Here is a 20,555-nt window from a genome sequence, read left to right as displayed (position 1 = left end):
AGCCAGAATCAGAGAAAAAAAAAGTTTATATAGTCAACTCAAATTACACGGCCCAAATTTTCCCTGGCTCTTTTCTGTCTCTCTCTAGGACCTCTCTCTTGTATGTTGGCCGCAATCTCGATTCACTGTTCATTCCATCAGTATTGACAGTTCATTGATTTTTCCCTGACGAGCTCTGTCAGCATTGACAGTTCGTTGATATTAAACCTAAACGTCACATTGTTTTTGTTATTTCACATAAAGAGAATAATGCTTGCTGCCTTTTTGTCCTTAATTTATTTCGCCCCACCGAGCAGAGTGTCTGAAGAAGAATGCGACGACTCCCGTTTTACTTATATCATAAAACTTATGACTTACGAACGCCTTTGTTTTGGTACAACGAAAAATAGAGAAACTGGTTTCATAGGCAAAGGCTTATCCCCTCAGCAGAAGAGACTAATGCCCGAAAATAATCCTCGCACAGGACCAGGATGTTACAATACAGAAAAAATTGGATCAGCCTTTCACAAAGTTCTCAGTAAGAAAAGAAGTATCAAAGGAAGCTCCGGTTTAGCAAGCCAAGAAAAAAGAATTATGACTACAAAGAGCCAGCAGACCCCTTCACCAATGGCCTATCAGCCTGTCTCACGTAGATTTGTTGTTAAAAAGTCAGCTAAACCATTTGGAACAGGTGCTAAAATAAGGGAGATAAAACTTCCTAATATACCAGGGCCTGCCGATTATAACCTTCAAAACATTTCTTTGTGTCACAGATCGAACTTTCAGTCTAACTTTGGAAGTCCAACTAGAAGTGCTTGTGTAAAGACTATTTGTGTAGTAGAACCAACAGATACTTGCCATTTGTGTAATAAAATATGTGGTGGAGAATACTGGCACCAAAATTATACGAAGTTCTTATGCCAGTCTTGTTTTATGATAGAGCTGGCTACAAACGAATTTTATTCTTTGGATGAACTAAAGCAATTAACCAAAATTAGAAATTGTTCGTTTATGCATCAACACGAAAAAACCACAGCTGCTTTAACGTTGTTACCTCGAAACAAGCTTAAGAAGAAATTAGATATTGAAAATTATTTGGAATCCTACATCAAATGCTTTTAACAATTCTGTATATATCAAAAGTAAATATATTTTCATACTTACGTGTTCAAAGTGCTCGCCATTGCGTTCCAAGCAGTACTTATAACGCTTAACAAGATTGCTTAGCATGTTATTAAAAATAGGCTGCTGCATTCTTCTGAAAAAGGTCAAAATTTTTTCACGGGGTTCATCAATAGTTGCCGGTGGGTTTTCTGTAAAAACGGCTTGTTTTAGCATACCCCATACGTAAGCATCACAAGAGTTGTTATCAGGTGAATGAGAAGGGTAAGGAAAATTCGTGTTACGGGAAATTACGCGGTCTTCAACATTTTCTCGAATCAGATCTAAGGATGCTCTCGTATATACAAGTAGCCCCATCCTGTTGGAACCATTGGGTATTCAACTGTATGTTTCTGGCACGACAGAATTGTCTAAGATCAATAAAAAATGGTGTCAAAATTTGTTCTCTATATTGCACTTGATTTAGTGTAACGGGTCTTCTACGCTCGTCTTCCACGAAGTAAGGGCCCAATAATCCATTATTTACCTGACACTGCGCACCAAATCGTTACACGGTCACTATGAAGAGGTTTCTCTACGATGATGTCTGGTCGTTCAAAACCAAGAAAACGATTTGTCTGTCGATTGATAAATCCATTCAGATGGATGTGACATTCGTCTGTAAACCACGTTATAAAAAAAATAGGGGTTGTTCATAAACCATTGCCAAGACTAAAGCACAATAAACAACTCTTGAGTTCTTATCGTGCCTTGTAAAGTGTTGCCCAATCTGTATTTTATAGGCAAAACCACCAATCTTCTTAAACATTCTTCGGTAGACGTTCACTCAAATTCATTTTTAGAGATGTTCTGCGGAGACTTCTTTTTGGTGATTCTAACTTGATTCGCATTTGTTGTCACGGTAACTGGACGACCAGTACAGCTTTTGTGTTGAGTTAGAACGCTTCCTGTTAGTCGAAATTTTGCAACGACACTTAACAAGTCCTTATTAGTCGGTGCAGGCTTCTGAAACTCTTCCCGAAATTGATTGGCCACCATTAACAAACTAGATCCATTTGATCGTCCATTCCCGTATGAGCGGAAATAATACTCAATAATAAATATTTTTTTCCGCAAATCGCCAGGAAATTTTGACATTCCTGTCAAAATTTCTTGAAGAAAAAGTCAGGACTTCCTTACTGTAAGGAAATGTCATTTCCTTACTGTAAGGAAATGATATTTCCGTACAGTTGTTAGTGTTAAATTTTCTTGCGTTGTAAGCACCACTTCGGATCTTTTTGACAGTTTGTTAGAATAAACAATGTTTAAAAATACCATGACAACTATTGTCACTTGTTTCATATGACGCGATTATATTTCACAGGCTTCCTGATTTCAGTGTCCTTTGTTTCGGCGCATACCGTATTTAAGAAAATCGGTGCAATAATATTGTTGCTAGACAGGTAAATGTCATTTTATACCAGGTGTAACAATCATACTATGTTTTTTTCTTAAAGTTCGGAACACCTTGTGGAATATTCTAGAATATATAAAATAATGAAATTAAAACTCAATTGTAGCCTTAGCCTTTCTTAATATTTGGTTTTTTGATTCAATCTCTTATGTTCGATTATAAAAGAGATAATATGTACTTTTATATATTATGTATTACAAAAATGAGGAATGCTATTTGGATTTCATCAATATCATTCAAAATCTCGAGAGCAACTGTTTCTACCCCTTGTAGGGTTCTAGGAAGTGGCCAACGCTGTCGTAGTCTTCGTCCAATTATGTCCAAAAAATGTTCGATCCGGTTAAGATCTGAACTGTGCGATAGCCAATTCAAAATCCGAAGATTTACCTGTTGTAAATATTCGGTTACAGTTTGTGAACGTGAGGTCTTGCATTATCGTGCAGTAGCAAAAAATTGTTATCAATATAAGAAGCCGATAGCATGGTAGCTAAGTCTTTCGCTATGTAAGATCACTGCTTGAACAGACTCATCGCAGGTCAAATTCCTTGTAGCGCGTTCCATTTCCACCAAACAACAACAAAAAATACGGACTTAATTGAAACTTTAAATCATAAATCTACAAATTTTCACAACAAACCAGACACTTTTTGACTGTTAACAATTTGATATCCATTAAATTTTAAATTGTTAATTTCTCATAGCCTACTTTAGGCTTGTACTAAGTAGAAAATGAGGATTTATTGATGAAAAACATGGCTAGTTCTTGACGTACCTAACTTTTTTATTATCCAACATAAGCAAATGAATTAAAAAAGAAATGTTAATAAAGCCTAAGGCTACAATCGAGTTTTAATTTCAATATTTTTTATATGCTATAATATTCCACAGGATGTTCTGAACTTTAAGAAAAAACACAGTATGATTGTTACACTCGGTATAAAAAGACATTTACCTGTCTAGCAACAGTATTATTAAATTGATCTTCTTAAATAATTAGGCTTTAACATACTAAAAAAATCACTCAAATTGGACAACAGGTTTAGAAAATTCGAGACATCTAACGTGAATAATTCATAAAGTGACCCGACTTTTTTGCCCGCAAGTGTAGTTTGTTACTCTTTTTATAGCTTCAGCGCCGTGGTGATACAGCAGTTCAATTTGGTGGTGACCACGAAGAAGTCTGGTTCTAAACCAACTCGAGGCCTTATCATCATTATCATGGCATCTACACTCCTAGCGTAGTGATTGCCACCCTCTTTGGAATCTTCCGATTCATTTGTCACGGAGAATTGGTCCGCATTAAGATTTTGGTTTTACAATAATTGATTGTGTGACTTGACATCTTCTACAATATTTCCCCATTTGTTCCCATTTTTGCTTATAATTACCCATTCTCTAACTCCCATCTTCTTGTCCTCAACAAGGTGGTTGTTCATCTGGTTTTGGGTCTTCCTTGTGGTCTGCGTGATACTGGTCTCCATTGGGTGATTTTATTGAAAACTGCTTCTGGATTTATCTTTTCTATATGTCTCATCCGTCTGAGTCTCTGTGCCTTGATAAATCTTACGGTGTCTTCTCCTTTCAAAATTTCTCTTACTTCGTAGTTCATCAATTTTCTAAATTCATTATTACCTAAGTTTAATGAGCCTGCTATTCTCCGAATTATTTTTCTCTCCAGTATCCTCATCTTTCTTCATCTTTTTGTGTCAGATACATTATTTCAGCACCATAATATTTGATTATTGATCTAATTTCTGCTCTGTAAATTTTTAGTTTAGTATTCTGAGTAAGCTTCTTATCGTCGAGGAAGTTGTTGTATTTCCAGTAGGTTCCGTTTCCTGTCAGGATTCGTTCATTGATTACTATGCATCTATCATTAGTTCCACTAACTAAGACGCTAAGATATTTAAAGTGTTCCACCTATTCAAACTCATAATCGCCAGTATATAACCTTGTCACATTAACTGTATTTTTCTTGAGTATATTAGGTATTTTGTTTTGTTTTGATTTATTGGCTTTTGGATGCTTCCCTGTCCCTGTAAAACTTCGCAAATTCTTCCTTTAAACTGTTTAGTTTTCTGCTAATCAATGCTATGTCGTCAGCGTACGCCACAAGTTGCGACGTCGATGCTATAACTGTATACCTCTTATTTGTATAGCTCATAATATTGTTTCTTCTTCAGCGACATTAAATAGATTTATAAGTTTTATTGGGGTATATAGGTTTTTCATGTCTTCAGTTAGATCGGGTCTTGTTAGGCTATCAAATCTATGAAAAGGATGTGAAGTCAATATCATGTTCGTTCTCAATTGACTGGGTGATTATGTGTATTGCATCTACTGTTGACCTTCCCTCTCTAAATCCCTGCTGGTAGTCACCTATTTTAGTTTTATTGTAGTTTGAGAGTCTCTGACTGATTAGTGATGTCAATATTTTGTAGTAGCTGTTTAACAATGTTACTTTTCTATAGTTGTTACATTGTGTAAAGTGACCTTTCTTTGGAATAGGAAATATCTACCCTCTTTTCCATTCTTCGGGTATATCCTTGCTTCAAGTGCTTCCTTGGCTGAGGGTGTTGGAGGTTGGAGCCGCCAGAGACTGAGGACCATTCAATAGTTTGGTCTTTCATGAAAAATAACTTTTGTAGTTTTTAGCCATTGAAAAACCCCCTTGGCTAGAACGTTTTGGCGAGTAGGTTTGGATGTGGAGGGAGGAAAGGGTGGAAATGGGGATGCTTTGGATTGGGACATGATTTCTCCATGGATAGGTGACTGGGGAATTCCATGAGCTAGCGTTGGCAGATTTTTTAAATCTGAAGTAGATCTATTCCCTGCCGTAATTGCAGAGAAGTATGTACAAAAAACTGTAAAACCGTGGAATTTTGAAAATCAACACCGATTTTAATGAAAATTTGGAGTTAAGCTCGGTTGACCCTCATCTTCAAAATCTACCCTATGCCGAACTGGGCTTTTGCTCTCGGGGTGAAAACAACCCCATCTAGGGGATGAAAATTTTTTTCAATCAAAATAACTACGGATGTCGGTAAATTGACCAATTCTGAGTAAATTTGTTCTATAACATTGTTTTTGCAAAGTTGATACTTTCCAAGTTATTAGCGATTGAAGCTATGCATTTTTCATTGTAAAAACTTACGTTTTATAACCGTTTTTCATAAATAACTTTATAGAAATGCTACAATTGCCGAAAATGCTGAAAAGCTACAATTTTGTTTTTAATAATTTTTGCTGTAAAATTAAAAGTTATTCATGAAAAGCGGTTATAAAACGTGAGGTTTTTCAATGAAAAATGCATAGTTTCAATCGCTAATAATTTGGAAATTATCAACTTTGCAAAAAAAAATTATAGATCAAAATTTACTTAGAATTGATCAATCTATCGACTTCCATAGTTATTTTAATTGAACAAATTTTCATCCACTAGATGGGGTTGTTTTCACCGCCAGGGCATAAGCCCGCTTCGGCGTAGGTTACATTTTGATAAAGGTAATAAATACTACCTAAATCCACGTCCATCAAGTTAGCAGAAAAAAGTCAGCAGAACACATTTATTCTTATATCATAATTAAGTGTAAATTAAATTCAAATTTAATGTTCCAAGAAAAAATGTATTGCTCTTCTTTAAAAGTTATCGCATGTTCTGCTAACTTGATAATCAAGCTATCAGAACACTAGTTTAAAAATTTGATAAAGCATTTATAATTGAATACCAAAGTATTCTCTGAATTATATGCTAATTTAATGTTCCAAGAAAAATTCATTGCTCTTCTTCTTTAAAAGTTATCGCATGTTCTGCTAATTTGATAATCAAGCTAGCAGAACATGAGATAACTTTTAAAGAAGAAGAGGAATAATTTTTTTTTGGAACATTAAAGTTGCATTTAATTCAGAGAATACTTTGGAGTTCAATTATAAATGATTTATCAAATTTTTGAACTAGTGTTCGGCTAGCTTGATTATCAAGTTAGCAGAACATGCGATAACTTTTAAAGAAGACGAGCAATAAATTTTTTCTTGGAACATTAAATTAGCATTTAATTCATAGAATACTTTGGCATTCAATTATAAATGATTTATCAAATTTTTGAACTAGTGTTCTGCTAGCTTGATTATCAAGTTAGCAGAACATGCGATAACTTTTAAAAGAAAAGAGCAATACATTTTTTCTTGGAACATTAAATTTGCATTTAATTTACACTTAATTATGGTATAAGAATAACTGTGTTCTGCTGACTTTGTTCTGCTAACTTGATGGACGTCCTAAATCCAAACTTTTAAGGAAATCGACCTTGGTTCTCAAAATTCCATGAGAAAATGGCTGTTGATTGGACTAATAAGGATAAAGAATAACTGAAAGAAACAATTTTCTGGTAGGTATATTGGACACGATAGTACATAAAAATAGATTAAAATAAATTATACATATTTAAATAAATTCTAAAAAAGTTATATACACTTTAAATATAGATCCAAGTAATTCTCCAGTCTAATCTTTTTCTTGATTTTATTTTCAGGCAAGATTCTCATAGCTGCTGAAGTTTTATTATGGAGATGCATAAAAGAGCAATTCCTGATTTTTTTAAACTTTCGTAGTTCTTTAATATGGTAAAATTCTCCAGTAATTTTTTCGATATTGAAACAGTCCTGGCACATAAATATCTCGTAATTCTGTTGCCAGTAGTCACCTTCACATACTTTCTGACACAATGTACAAGAATGACTCGGATCTGGAACACAAAAACATTCTATACAGGAAGTCATTTCTGAATGGCCAAAGTTGTACTGGTATGCAGGTCTTCTACACTGAACCATAGTTCTTAGATTATAGTCTGTTGGTCCAGGGTAATTTGGAACATTTAACTGTCTTATTTTAACACCTACTCCAAATGGTTTAGTGTGCTGTTTCTGAGTAGGCCACAATTGTGGCAACTGATAGTATGCAGGTCCAGGTGTACGAAGAGTTTTTTCTTTCCCAAACCGCTTTTCACCATTTGCTAAACCAGGAACTCCTTTGATGCTTCTCGGCTTTCTTATTTGCTGAGAAAAAGCAGTTATGTTTGTATCATACATATCGGGGGAAATATTAGGAAATATTTCGGGTAACATTCTTTTGGACAAAGGGTCTAAACGGTTTCCTGTTAGAGCAGTGACTCGCTCAGTCATGGAATTAAAGCACAACTTCGAACTATCTCTAGGTTTGATAACATAAGTAAATCTTCTGTCTTCGCATTCTACTTCTGATTCTCGCTTAGGAAGTTGATAATAAATTAATGCTAGGCAAAGAGCACGCATTCAACTCGAATTAAAGTAAACACGCGTATAAAAATAATCGGATATATTTAAATAATGACAGGATGTCAATCGTATACTAACTCATTAGTAGTTAAGCTAAATAGGCAAATAGTGTAGGAAACAGAGGTTGAACCTCGCAAAATGGACACAAGTCCGGTTTTATTTCTTTTCTTGTATATCAAGGGGTGTTTATTATGAGTAGAGACTGGAAAATATGCACTAAAAAATGTCTAAAATATGCATGCAATATGCATTTTAAAACAAGCTGAATATGCACAATTAACATGCAAATATGCATTTATATATGCACTTATTTTTATATGAATAATTTTATGGTTTACGTTAAATACATAAATAAATAAAAAATAATAAAAATAAATAAATAGGTTTGAATTTAAACCAAATTGTATTATTATTTCTTAATATATTTTTTTAACTTCAGGTTTTGTGACAAATAAAACGGCAAAATATTTTATTTTGACCACAAGATAAATAAGAGTACAATAAAATAAATGTACATATTTTTATTGTTACAATATTGATTCATATTTTCTAAACTAATATTATAAAAAGAGTACAATAAAACAAATTTACATATTTTTATTGTTACAATAAATAATCATATATTGATTCATATTTTCTAAACTAATATTATGTCTTCTATCTGTTAATATTTGTTTATAGGCAGAAAAAGATCTCTCAACGTCACAAGATGTAATTGGGGCATATTTAAACTTTGCTATTAGAGACGGATCCATATTAATATTTTCATCGAAGTTTCCAAAATTGATTATATTATTTATTGAACGCAATAAAGTGAAACCCTCATTTTTGTTTAAAACGTCATCAAGTTTATCTTTAATTTTTACTCCAATTTCCCCATTCAGATTTGTTATTTTCTGTTTAACCGAATCAACAATAGACATACTATTGTGAAGACATAAATTTTGAGCCTCTAATTTTGTAATTGAACTTTCAATGATATCGAAATTCGATTTTATATACAACAATTGATTTTTAATAGACTTTTCTTTAAAAATATTTTGACAGTTATCAATAGCGGTACAAGTCGGATCAAAACTTGAAATAACGCTTTTGATGTCGTCGTAGTGTTCAGATAAAAATATAGCACTTTTAAGCCAAGTTCCCCATCTGGTTAATACTGGTTCTGGTGGTAAAGGAATATCGGGAAGCATCTCCCTATATACCTGTACACGTAGTGGTGCTTTCAGAAATACTTTTTTTACATTATTTATTAAGGTGTTTATATTGGGAAATTCAATTCTAACTTTCTCTGCAACTCTGTTTAGGCCGTGCGCCAAACATGTACAGTGAATTAAATTAGGGAAAAAGATTTTAAGATTGGATGCAGCTTTCATCATATATGAGGCGGCATCACTAAGCATTAATAATATTTTTTCAAATGGTACTTGATCAGGTAAAAAAAAATTTGTTAGGGATTCGTTAACAAATCTAGCTATTGTAGCATAGTTTGTTTTTTCCAAACATTTTACACTAATTAAGTATGAGTTTTTAAAATCGCCAGAGTCGTTAAGAACTCCAACAATTAGATTCGCAATTTGTCGACCCTTTGTATCCGTTGTTTCGTCGACGGAAATCCAAAGATAATCGGCTTTTAACTGATTTTTAATACTCGTCATCACATCTTTGTAACATGCACTGACATATTTTTTCCGAAGAGTTGAAGAACTTGGTATTTGAGCTGGTTTATCTTTAATCTTGCAATAAGTTTTTAAAAAGTTTTGACACGATTTATGTTCTAACTTGTGCAGAGGGATATTGCAGTTCAAAAAAAAATGGCATAAATCCTTTGCAAAGGTTTCTTGCCCAACTGACGTATTCTGAATCTGCAAACTGTTCTGTAGAATCTGCTGGCGAGGTTTATTATCATTTTTTGATAGCTTAGTTTGGTGAAGTGAAGTTTTTATGTGTTGAACTACTTGGAATTTCTTTTGACATGGAATCTGGAATATAATGATAATGATGTTTTAGATGTTTTCGTAAATAGATACCTACATTAAAATGATCAAACTTTTTAAACCTCCCCCAATTTTTTTTTATTTCTCAAAGTGAAATTGAAATCGTCAAACAATAAAGTACAGTCAGTGTACCGTAGTATACAGGGTGGGCCACTCTCAACACCTCGCTCTGTATAAGCCAAACCGTTGCGAACTTTAAAAAACAGTTTTTGAAGAAATGGGACGGTTTGTCATTTTAGAATAGACAGACACATAGATGTGCAAAGAAGTTTGATAAGTTTAAAAATCTATTGAAGTGGAGAACTTACCTTTTTATCACAAATGGTGCAAAACATACTTTCACTGTCGATAACTTTTAGATGATTGTTACTTCCAATCCAACTTCTGAGAAGACTTGATTTTTCCCTTGCTACTTTAGGCATTTTCACAATAATAATAAAATGATTTTTTTACACAGTATAGTCAATAACTTGCAATCACAAAAGTTGAATAATCGGCGATTGATTTAAGACTAACCATTCATAAAATAAAATAATCTATCCTACCCTTAAAACAGTGTTGCCAACTCGACCAATATAGTATTTGCCAAACCTCACAAGAATGATGGAATGATCAGTTCAACAGTAGGTATTCCATTATCAACTAATAAAAAATCCCTATAGCAAGCATAACCCAGTACAGATAAATTATTTGTTTTAAAAAATGCTGAAACATGATCCTGTAGTTAATAGTAATCTCATGGTCCACAGACATAAGTACTAATATAAACATTATTGAAGGCGAAGGGATTTGCTGATGTAGGTGTGTATGTGTGAATGGTTAAACATTTTTTGTTAGGAATCAGATTTGACTCACTGATATCAGTTTCAAGTTCCTGTGAGAGAGTTCCTAAGTTGTTTTAGTAATTGTAAGGCCAACATAAAAATTTGTTCTGAATTAGAAGATTTTCGATTTTTACTAAATAATTTTTATATTATTTAATATGCTAGAAAATATGCTATATGCTAAACAAGAAATAAATAAGCTAAACAACACAAAAATATGCCAAATCTAGCATAAAATAAGCTAAATTGGCAACGCTGCCTTAAAATTTCGTTTTGGTTGGTTTTCCCAGAATAATTCATAGTTGGCCGACACCAGCAGAAAGTACAGGTAATATTTGTAATGTTATTCAAAATATAATCGGTATTTACTTAGGTAATTTGTAAATTCTGAGAAGTCTATAAATCTTAAATATCCGGATAATGATACCTGCAGCTATAAATAACGCCCATTATGTTTATGGGTACAACAACAAAGGAGCTTAACAGCAAAATATTTACTTTCACATTTTATTTTAATGGATGTTGATGTTACTAATATATACCTTATTTTTAAATGGGGTAGAGTAAATTCCCATCAAAATATGCATTTATATGCTCTTAAATCTCCAAATATGCAAGGCATATGCATTTATGAAAAACATGAGAAATATGCAGCATATATATGCATATGCATTTTGCATATAATCCAGTCTTTAATTATGAGACTAAGGCAGCGATACTCAACCTTTTTCTTTCCTGGGCCACATAGTAGCTATTGCCAAAGCTTGCGGGCCGCAATCAAGATGAAGTAGTATACAGGGTGTTTCATTGGGAAACGGAAATACTTGAATGTTGAATAGAGGTAAATAACGCGGTTCTAGACATACTAAATTTATTGCTCCACTGACTTTATAACCGAGTTACAGGGTGTTTTATCGATTTTGCCCATTTCTTTCTGGACCCATAACTTTAGAACCACTTTATATATTTTTTTGATATTTGGTACACATATATCACATTTAGAACCCAAACCACCCAACTACTAATCACAAGAAAAATCCAGTTCCGGATTAAACAAAATTATAAATTCATTGTGACCTTGAAACAACATCCTGTATATTGAAATTTTCAAAACCCGTTTGCACATTTGAAAAGAGATTTAATGGAGCTTTTATTTTTGCTTTTTTTATTCAATGACTTTAATTTTGAAATTATGTCGAAATTTTTAAGAACTCAAACTTTCAAAACAAAAATTTCGATATGATTTTAAAATTAATGTCATTAAATTATCTGCGTAAAAAATTAAAGCGAACAATTAAACTTAATTTTTTGTGCTCTTTTCAAATGTGCAGACGAATTTTGAAAATTTTAATATACAGGGTGTTGTTTCAAGGACACAATTATTTTAAATTTTTTTGTAGTAAATAAGTATTGATTATTTTTAAAATGAGTATTTGTTCATTAACTTTAATAATTTATTATTACAAGTTTATAATACCCTGCTTTTTAATCAGAGTTCTTAAAAATTTCAATATAATTTAAAATTAAAGTCATTAAATTGTCTGCCTTACGCTCAAACACGCCTCAAACACATCGGCACACTATCAAATAATTTGAAAACCACGTGAAATTTGACAAATAATTTGATCACAGGTCCCTTTAGTTAGCCTTCGGGCCGCATAAAAAAACGCTAGAGGGCCGCATGCGGCCCGCGGGCCGCAGGTTGAGTATCACTGGACTAAGGTATGAAGATTGAAAGGTGCGATCAAGGGATATACAGGGTGTTTCATTGGGAAAGTAACATACGTTAACTGTAGAAAGAGGACATTAAGGCGGTCTCAAAAATACCATACTTAATGGGTCTTACTCCATTAATAACAAAGATACTGGCTGTTTTATCTATTTTGCCATTTTTTTATTTGGTTCATAACTTTTTAACCACACCGTATATTAATTTTATATTTGGCACACAAATATCCTTTAAGGTTTACAATAAATTAATTTAACTACTATAGTAAAAAATCCAGGCTCGGATTAAAAAATATTGGAAAAATGTTTCGACCCAAAAACAACACCCTGTACATTAAATTTTTTTAAAATGGATTTTTCATTTGAAAAGAGGATAAAAAACTAAATTTAGAGGTATACTTTGAATTTTCGGCAAAATGATTTTTCTGGTCAAATTTTGAATTTGAATTCTGAAATTATGTGAATTTCGAGAGCTCTAAGTAGAAAAAAATTGAAATACAGCTTACAACTTGTCAACCGCACTGTATATTTATTTTATATTTAACACGCCGATATTCTTTTAGGTGTAAAATCAATTATTTTATTTACAATTAAAAAAATCCAGGTCCGGATTAAAAAATATTGTAAAAATGTTCCGACCCAAAAAAACACCCTGTATATTAAATTTTTTTAAAATGGATTTTGCATTTGAAAAGAACATGAAAAACTAAATTTAGTGGTATACTTTGAATTTTCGGCAAAATGATTTTTCTGATAAGATTTTGAATTTGAATTCTGAAATTATGTCAATTGCGAGAGCTCTAAGTAGAAAAAATTAAAATGCGACTAAATTTTAATTAATACCATTATTTAATTAAATTGGTAAAATATTAAAACATTTCAGTGTGTTTTATTATGTGTGATAAATAGGTTATGGCGAATATTCATCTTTAAATAATGAATAAAGAGTCAATAAAGAATACATCACTTTAATAAACAAAGTATCTAAAAATTATAACAAAACAGAGAAAATTTGCAGCATATTAAAATTATTGTTATGTGTCAAAATGTTAATATTTTACCAATTTAGATTAAATAATGGTAGTAATTAAAATTAAGTCATATTTTAATTTTTTTTACTTTGGGCTACGCAATTCACATAATTTCAACATTCAAATTCAAAATTTTACCGGAAAAATTATTTTGCCGAAAATTCAAAATATACCACTAAATTTAGTTTTTCATCCTCTTTTCAAATGCAAAATCCATTTTAAAAAACTTAATATACAGGGTGTTTTTTTGGGTCGGAACATTTATACAATTTTTTTAATCCGGACCTGGATTTTTTATAATTGTAAATAAATTAATTGATTGGACACCTAAAAGAATATTCGCGTGTTAAATATAAAATAAATATACAGTGCGGTTGACAAGTTGTAAGCTGTATTTCAATTTTTTTCTACTTAGAGCTCTCGAAATTCACATAATTTCAGAATTCAAATTCAAAATTTGACCAGAAAAATCATTTTGCCAAAAATTCAAAGTATATCACTAAATTTAGTTTTTCATCCTCTTTTCAACTGAAAAATCCATTTTAAAAAAATTGAATTTACAGGGTGTTGTTTTTGGGTCGGAATATTTTTCCAATATTTTTTAATCCGGACCTGGATTTTTTACAATTGTAAATAAATTAATTTATTTTACACCTTAAATAATATCTTCTTGCCAAATATAGGATAAATATACAGTGTGGTTAAAAAGATATGAACCAATTAAGAAAATGGCAAAATGGATAGTATCTCTATCGATAGTAGAAAAACTCAGTATCTTTGTTATTAATAGAGTAACACCCATTAAGTATGGTATTTTTGAGACCGCCTAAGTGTCCTCTTTCTACAGTTAACGTATGTTACTTTCCCAATGAAACACCCTGTATAGTTTAAATCAAGCCAGTTATATTGACAAATTGCTGTACACGTTTATGATGAAAGATGCAAAGGAGTCTAATATACCGCTGGAAGTAAAGGGGGTCTATTTGACTAATTCAAAAATAATTTTAGTTGCAAGGGGATGTTGGAATTTGCTTATAACCTATAATATATTTTTGTTAAGTGTTAGAATGAACATGTCTTTCTTCGTGGGCGGGCATTTCTCCGAATGCATTAGGGCGATACACTATTACCTAAAATTGCATAAAATATCATGTTACAAGGGATATGAATGCCAGAACTGTATGTTAGTTCTGCTTTCGATATTTAGTCTGTAAGAATATCTCGTTGTAGAAACACGTATCTTATTTTCTTTGTATAGTGTAATATTACAGCCGTGTGAAGTTGGCACCTCTAAATACGATTTTTTCAAAAAATTTTTTATTTTTTAATTGTCCATCAAATGTCCACTCTTGTCCAGCAAAAATTTTTTTTGTCCACCTTTTGTTTACGAGATACTAAAAAAACGTGAAATAAGGCCCAACACCCCGAAGTCAAAAAAACGTCGTAAAAACTGATACGTTTGATTGTCCAACTGTTGTCCACACTTGTCCAGGCGTTTTTTTTAATGGTCCACCTTTTATTTATTTAAATTAGCAATAATTATCGTTTATTAGTAACAATGACAAAAAATGAGAATTTTTGGAAATTTTTTTTTTCGCGTTTGATTGTCCATCGAATGTCCACCATTGTCCAGCAAAAAAAATTTTTTGTCCACCTTTTGTTTACGAGATACTAAAAAAACGTGAAATAAGGCCCAACACCCCGAAGTCAAAAAACGTCGTAAAAACTGATACGTTTGATTGTCCAACTTTTGTCCACACTTGTCCAGGCATTTTTTTTAATTGTCCACCTTTTATTTATTTAAATTAGCAATAATTATATCGTTTGTTAGTAAAAATGCCAAAAAATGAGAATTTTTGGAAACTTTTTTTTCACGTTAGATTGTCCATCGAATATCCGCCCTTGTCCAGCAAAAATTTTTTTTTGTCATCTTTTGTTTATGATATACTAAAAAAACGTGAAATAAGGCCCAACACCCCGAAGTCAAAAAAACGTCGTAAAACTGATACGTTTGATTGTCCAACTGTTGTCCACACTTGTCCAGGCATTTTTTTTAATTGTCCACCTTTTATTTATTTAAATTAGCAATAATTATATCGTTTGTTAGTAAAAATGCCAAAAAATGAGAATTTTTGGAAACTTTTTTTTCACGTTAGATTGTCCATCGAATATCCGCCCTTGTCCAGCAAAAATTTTTTTTTGTCATCTTTTGTTTATGAGATACTAAAAAAACGTGAAATAAGGCCCAACACCCCGAAGTCAAAAAAACGTCGTAAAACTGATACGTTTGATTGTCCAACTGTTGTCCACACTTGTCCAGGCATTTTTTTTAATTGTCCACCTTTCATTTATTTAAATTAGCAATAATTATCGTTTGTTAGTAAAAATGACAAAAAATGAGAATTTTTGGAAACTTTTTTTCACGTTTGATTGTTCATCGAATGTCCACCCTTGTCCAGCAATAATTTTTTTTGTCCACCTTTTGTTTACGAGATACTAAAAAAACGTGAAATAAGGCCCAACACCCCGAAGTCAAAAAAACGTCGTAAAAACTGATACGTTTGATTGTCCAACTGTTGTCCACACTTGTCCAGGCATTTTTTTTAATTGTCCACCTTTTGTTTATTTAAATTGGCAATAATTATAGTAAAATGTCAAAAAACGAGAATTTTTGGAATTTTTTTTTCACGTTTGATTGTCCGTCGAATGTCCACCCTTATCCAACAAAAAGTTTTTTTTTGTTCACCTTTTTTGAAAAAAATAGTTGAAAAAAATTTTTTGGACAGGGAAGAAGTACAAGTTTCCGAATTCGAGAAAAAGTTGTCAGGACTAAGAGCTTTGGATTGTCCAATAGTTGTCCATTCGTGTTCAGACATTTTCATTACTTGTGAAACATTGGTTTTTTCTCAGCAATATTTTTTAGTTTGGTAGCAACAATGGATCATGAATGCGAATTCCAAAAAATGATATTTTTATTCAACGCAGTGTAGGAAAGGTTACTTTTCCACACGCTCGAGCGATGCAATATTCGCATTTTCACACATTGCTGAATAAAATATCGTTCTTAACTAGTGTGGAACAGTTTTTTTAACTCATCTGATTACAATGCTTGCCTTCGGCTCGCATTGCAACCCTCAGATTCGTTTAAAAAACTTTTCCACACTAGTGAAGAAATATATTATTGTTTGTTTGATGTTTTTAACTTTTACTATTGCTTAGCAAGAAAATTTTCCAAGCAAATATTTGACCCATAATAAGGCCAAGCACCTGGACTTTGAAAAAAGGTCGTAAAAACTAATAGATTTGACTGTCCAACTGATCTCTAGACAAAGCTATGAACAGGCAACTTGCTCATCAGTTATAGTTATTTGAAAAAGTGTTCAATTCATTTTCTAAAATATACAGAGTGAGTCATGAGAAACTGTACATACTCCTACCTCGTTATAGAGGTCCCTATGGGGAATAACAAATGACCATTGAAAAGTGTCTGCTCCCATTGTTTAATAATATACAGGGCGAGTTTCGCATTTTGAGAGAAATTTGTATTCGTCATAATTTTTGAACGGTCAGATCGATGTATCTCTTATTTTGGTCAATCGTTACACTATTACCAACTAATCAACTGATTTATTCAAACTAGAAACAAATCAGGTCGGGCTTTAAAAAATTAGTTCGTTTGTGTCTTAGAAAAAATTTCACCATGTATACACTTTTTGAAAACACTAATATGAATTTTACAAATTATTGCATATAGGCAATTAAAATGGCATATTTATTTTTTCCCCACACGATTACTTAATTTTTTATAAAAAAATAAAATTTGACTAGGAATTAAGAGTTTGGTAAAGTGAACCATAGATTTAAAAAAATTAACTTTTATTACAAAAATTATTTTTTTTAAACAAATATTTAATTTACGTTACCACTCAATCAACTGATTTATTCAAACTAGAAAAAATCAGGTCCGGCTTTAAAAAATTAGTTCGTTTGGGTCTTAGAAAAAATTTCACCCTGTATACGCTTTTTGAAAACTCTGATATGAATTTTACAAATTAGACAAATAGGCAATTAAAATGGCATATTTATTTTTTCCCCACACGATTACTTAATTTTTTATAAAAAAATTAAATTTGACTATGAATTAAGAGTTTGGTAAAGTGAACCATAGATTTAAAAAAATTAACTTTTATTACAAAGATTATTTTTTTTGAACAAATATTTAATTTATGTTACCACTCAATCAACTGATTTATTCAAACTAGAAAAAATCAGGTCCGGCTTTAAAAAATTAGTTCGTTTGGGTCTTAGAAAAAATTTCACCCTGTATACGCTTTTTGAAAACTCTAATATGAATTTTACAAATTAGACAAATAGACAATTAAAATGGCATATTTATTTTTTCCCCACAAGATTACTTAATTTTTTATTAAAAAATCAAATTTGTCAAAATCGCAATTTTACCATAAAAATAAAAAAATAAACAACGTTTTTATTAAAATTAAAAGTTTTACCATTTTTTTCTTTATAACACGTCTAGATCTAAAACTCCCCATAAAATTTCTCTTTGGACTCTATAGTTTAACATAGGCGTGATAAATAGATAAATTTTTAAATTTTTTCACATAATTTTTGCGATTTAATTTTGCAATTCACGAATCTGCACCATTTATTTTTAAAAATTCGTAACTTTTACGAGAAGAAGACTGAAAGTCTACATCAATTTTCATAGTCTTCACAATGGTAAGAGATATGTGCTGTAAAAATTTCAGAAAAAAAATATTAAAATGAAACAGAGTTGCAGCAAGTTAAACCGTGATTTCACTTTTTTTCTCATTTTTAGGTTAAAATTCCAATTTTGACAAATTTGATTTTGAAAAATTAAGGAATCGTGTAGGGAAAAAAATAAATATGCCATTTTAATTGCCTATTTATTTGTCTAATTTGTAAAATTCATATCATATTAGTGTTTTCAAAAAGAGTATACAGGGTGAAATTTTTTCTAAGACCCAAACGAACTAATTTGTTAAAGCCGGACCTGATTTTTTTCTAGTTTGAATAAATCAGTTGATTAAGTGGTAATAGTGTAACGATTCACCAAAATAAGAGACACATCGATCTGGCCGTTCAAAAATTATGACGAATACAAATTTCTGTCAAAATGCGAAACTTGCCCTGTATATTATTAAACAATGGGAGCAGACACTTTTTAATGGTCATTTGCTATTCCCCATAGGAGCCTCTATATGAGGTAGGAGTATGTACAGTTCCTCATGACTCACCCTGTATATACTTGAAAATATTCTACTTAATTATATTACATGTAAAATAGTTCGGTTTTTTGTCCGCAGCGTGGACGAAAGTGAGATTTTTAGCCTGTGTTCGAATAAATATCTCTTCGCATCATGGACAGATTTTTTTATTCACTCGTATGATTATTTCATGTGTACATACGAACACAACTATTCACACATGCAAAAAAAAGCATTTTCATGCTTCAGCCACAAAAAGCGTGATTTTTGTACGTGTGCGTAACGCAAAATCACAATTTTTGAGTCTTCACCATGAAAAATTATGTTCGCACCTGTGAGCAATCGCCTTAAAAATTTCGTCTTCGCCAAAATCGACTTCTTGCTCACACGTACGAAAATAGCTATTTATCCGTGGTGCAAAATGTACTACCATTGATTTTGTTTGACTAAGTTATGACCAAGATATTTAGTCTCTTGTAAATATTACTTAATTTGGCATTATAGTTGCTGAGAATATACGTCTTAATTACCGTTGGGGCAAGCTTCTTGGATAATCATTCGATTTTGAACGACTATTTCCAAAGTCGAATTGCTGCGCTTTTTGTCAATCTCAAAATATTGTTGAATCCATATTTTTCATAAACGGTGAACAAAAAAAAACTTCCTGCTGGACAAGAGTGGATATTCGATAGACAATCAAGTGTGAAAGACAAATTTTTCAAAAATTTGCATTTTCTGAAGATTTTGATAACAAATTAAAATTATTGATATAAAATGTAAATGAAAGATGCGACAGGTAAAAAAAATGCTTGGACACGTGTGGAAAACTGTTGGACAATTAAACGTATCGGTTTTTACGACTTTTCTTTCAATTCGGAGTGTGGGGCCTTATTTCTTGTTTTTTTTTTAAATCTCTTGAAAAAAAGATAGACAGAAAAAACTTTTAGCTAAACAAGGATGGAAATTCGATTGACAATCAAATATGAAAAAAAAAATAAAAAATAGTATATGTATTACATAACTAGGGTTATTTTATTTACGAGTGTGAAGTTTGTATTAAAAAAAATACACAGAGGCGAAGCCGAGATTTACAATCATACGAGTAAATATTAGATTTATTTTTTTTTCTTGACATTTTTATTAAAAAATTACAACTAAGGTAAGTGAGGGTAACTTCGGCGGCTTAAGGCCTTATTTGTTAAGGTATAATTTTTTAGGGCAAGCACTTCTCAGTTATACACATTATAAAAATTGCAGTATGTGATTTCGGCTCAGAAATAATGTCTTTATCAAAAGGGGAAGGCTAGTTATTTTATTTATTTTTCTGATTTAGTTAAATAAAAGAAGAGTGCAGAAACTACCTACGTCAGTAATTTCGGCATAGGGAGGTGCTATTTTCGTGATGGTTATGCTGGTAATTTCGGTGGTGACTGAAGACAAACTATTGTTAGAAGAATATTTGCCTTTTTTTATTTAAAATTTAAATAAGAAAATTTTAAACAAACATTTAATAAATCAACATTTATTAACATTTTAAACAAACATTTATAGGAACTAAAACTGAAATAAACACCTAAAAAAAGTATAGATGTGAAAATATGACAACACATTAAACATTACTTACTTCATGTTGTCAAAAAACGTTCATAACAAAACAGAACGGACAAATAAGTACTTACATCTAAATGTTTAAAAATATTCCTTATTAATAATATACCAACTAATAATCACAAAACATTTATTATTGCAAAACAGTGTTGAACTTAATAGGTATTTAACGGTATTTAAAACTATTTTTTGGTATTATAGGAACCCTTATTTATTAAATAATTTGATAACCTTTTTTGGCATATCCGGTA

At 31.5% G+C, this 20,555-nt stretch overlaps 1 protein-coding gene across 1 annotated transcript; it reads left to right on the top strand.

The window, feature by feature from the left end:
- Positions 1 to 212: 212 nt before the first annotated feature.
- Positions 213 to 1,142, top strand: LOC126884663 (uncharacterized). Its single transcript, XM_050650732.1, has one exon. It carries the CDS (start codon positions 250 to 252, stop codon positions 1,099 to 1,101), a length of 852 nt encoding a protein of 283 aa, XP_050506689.1. The 5' UTR covers positions 213 to 249; the 3' UTR covers positions 1,102 to 1,142.
- The last annotated feature ends 19,413 nt before the right edge of the window (positions 1,143 to 20,555 follow it).

The sequence above is a fragment of the Diabrotica virgifera genome, chromosome 5 (assembly GCF_917563875.1).
Source record: "Diabrotica virgifera virgifera chromosome 5, PGI_DIABVI_V3a".
Lineage (NCBI taxonomy): Eukaryota > Metazoa > Arthropoda > Insecta > Coleoptera > Chrysomelidae > Diabrotica > Diabrotica virgifera.
This window is presented reverse-complemented; position numbering and strand designations above follow the sequence as displayed.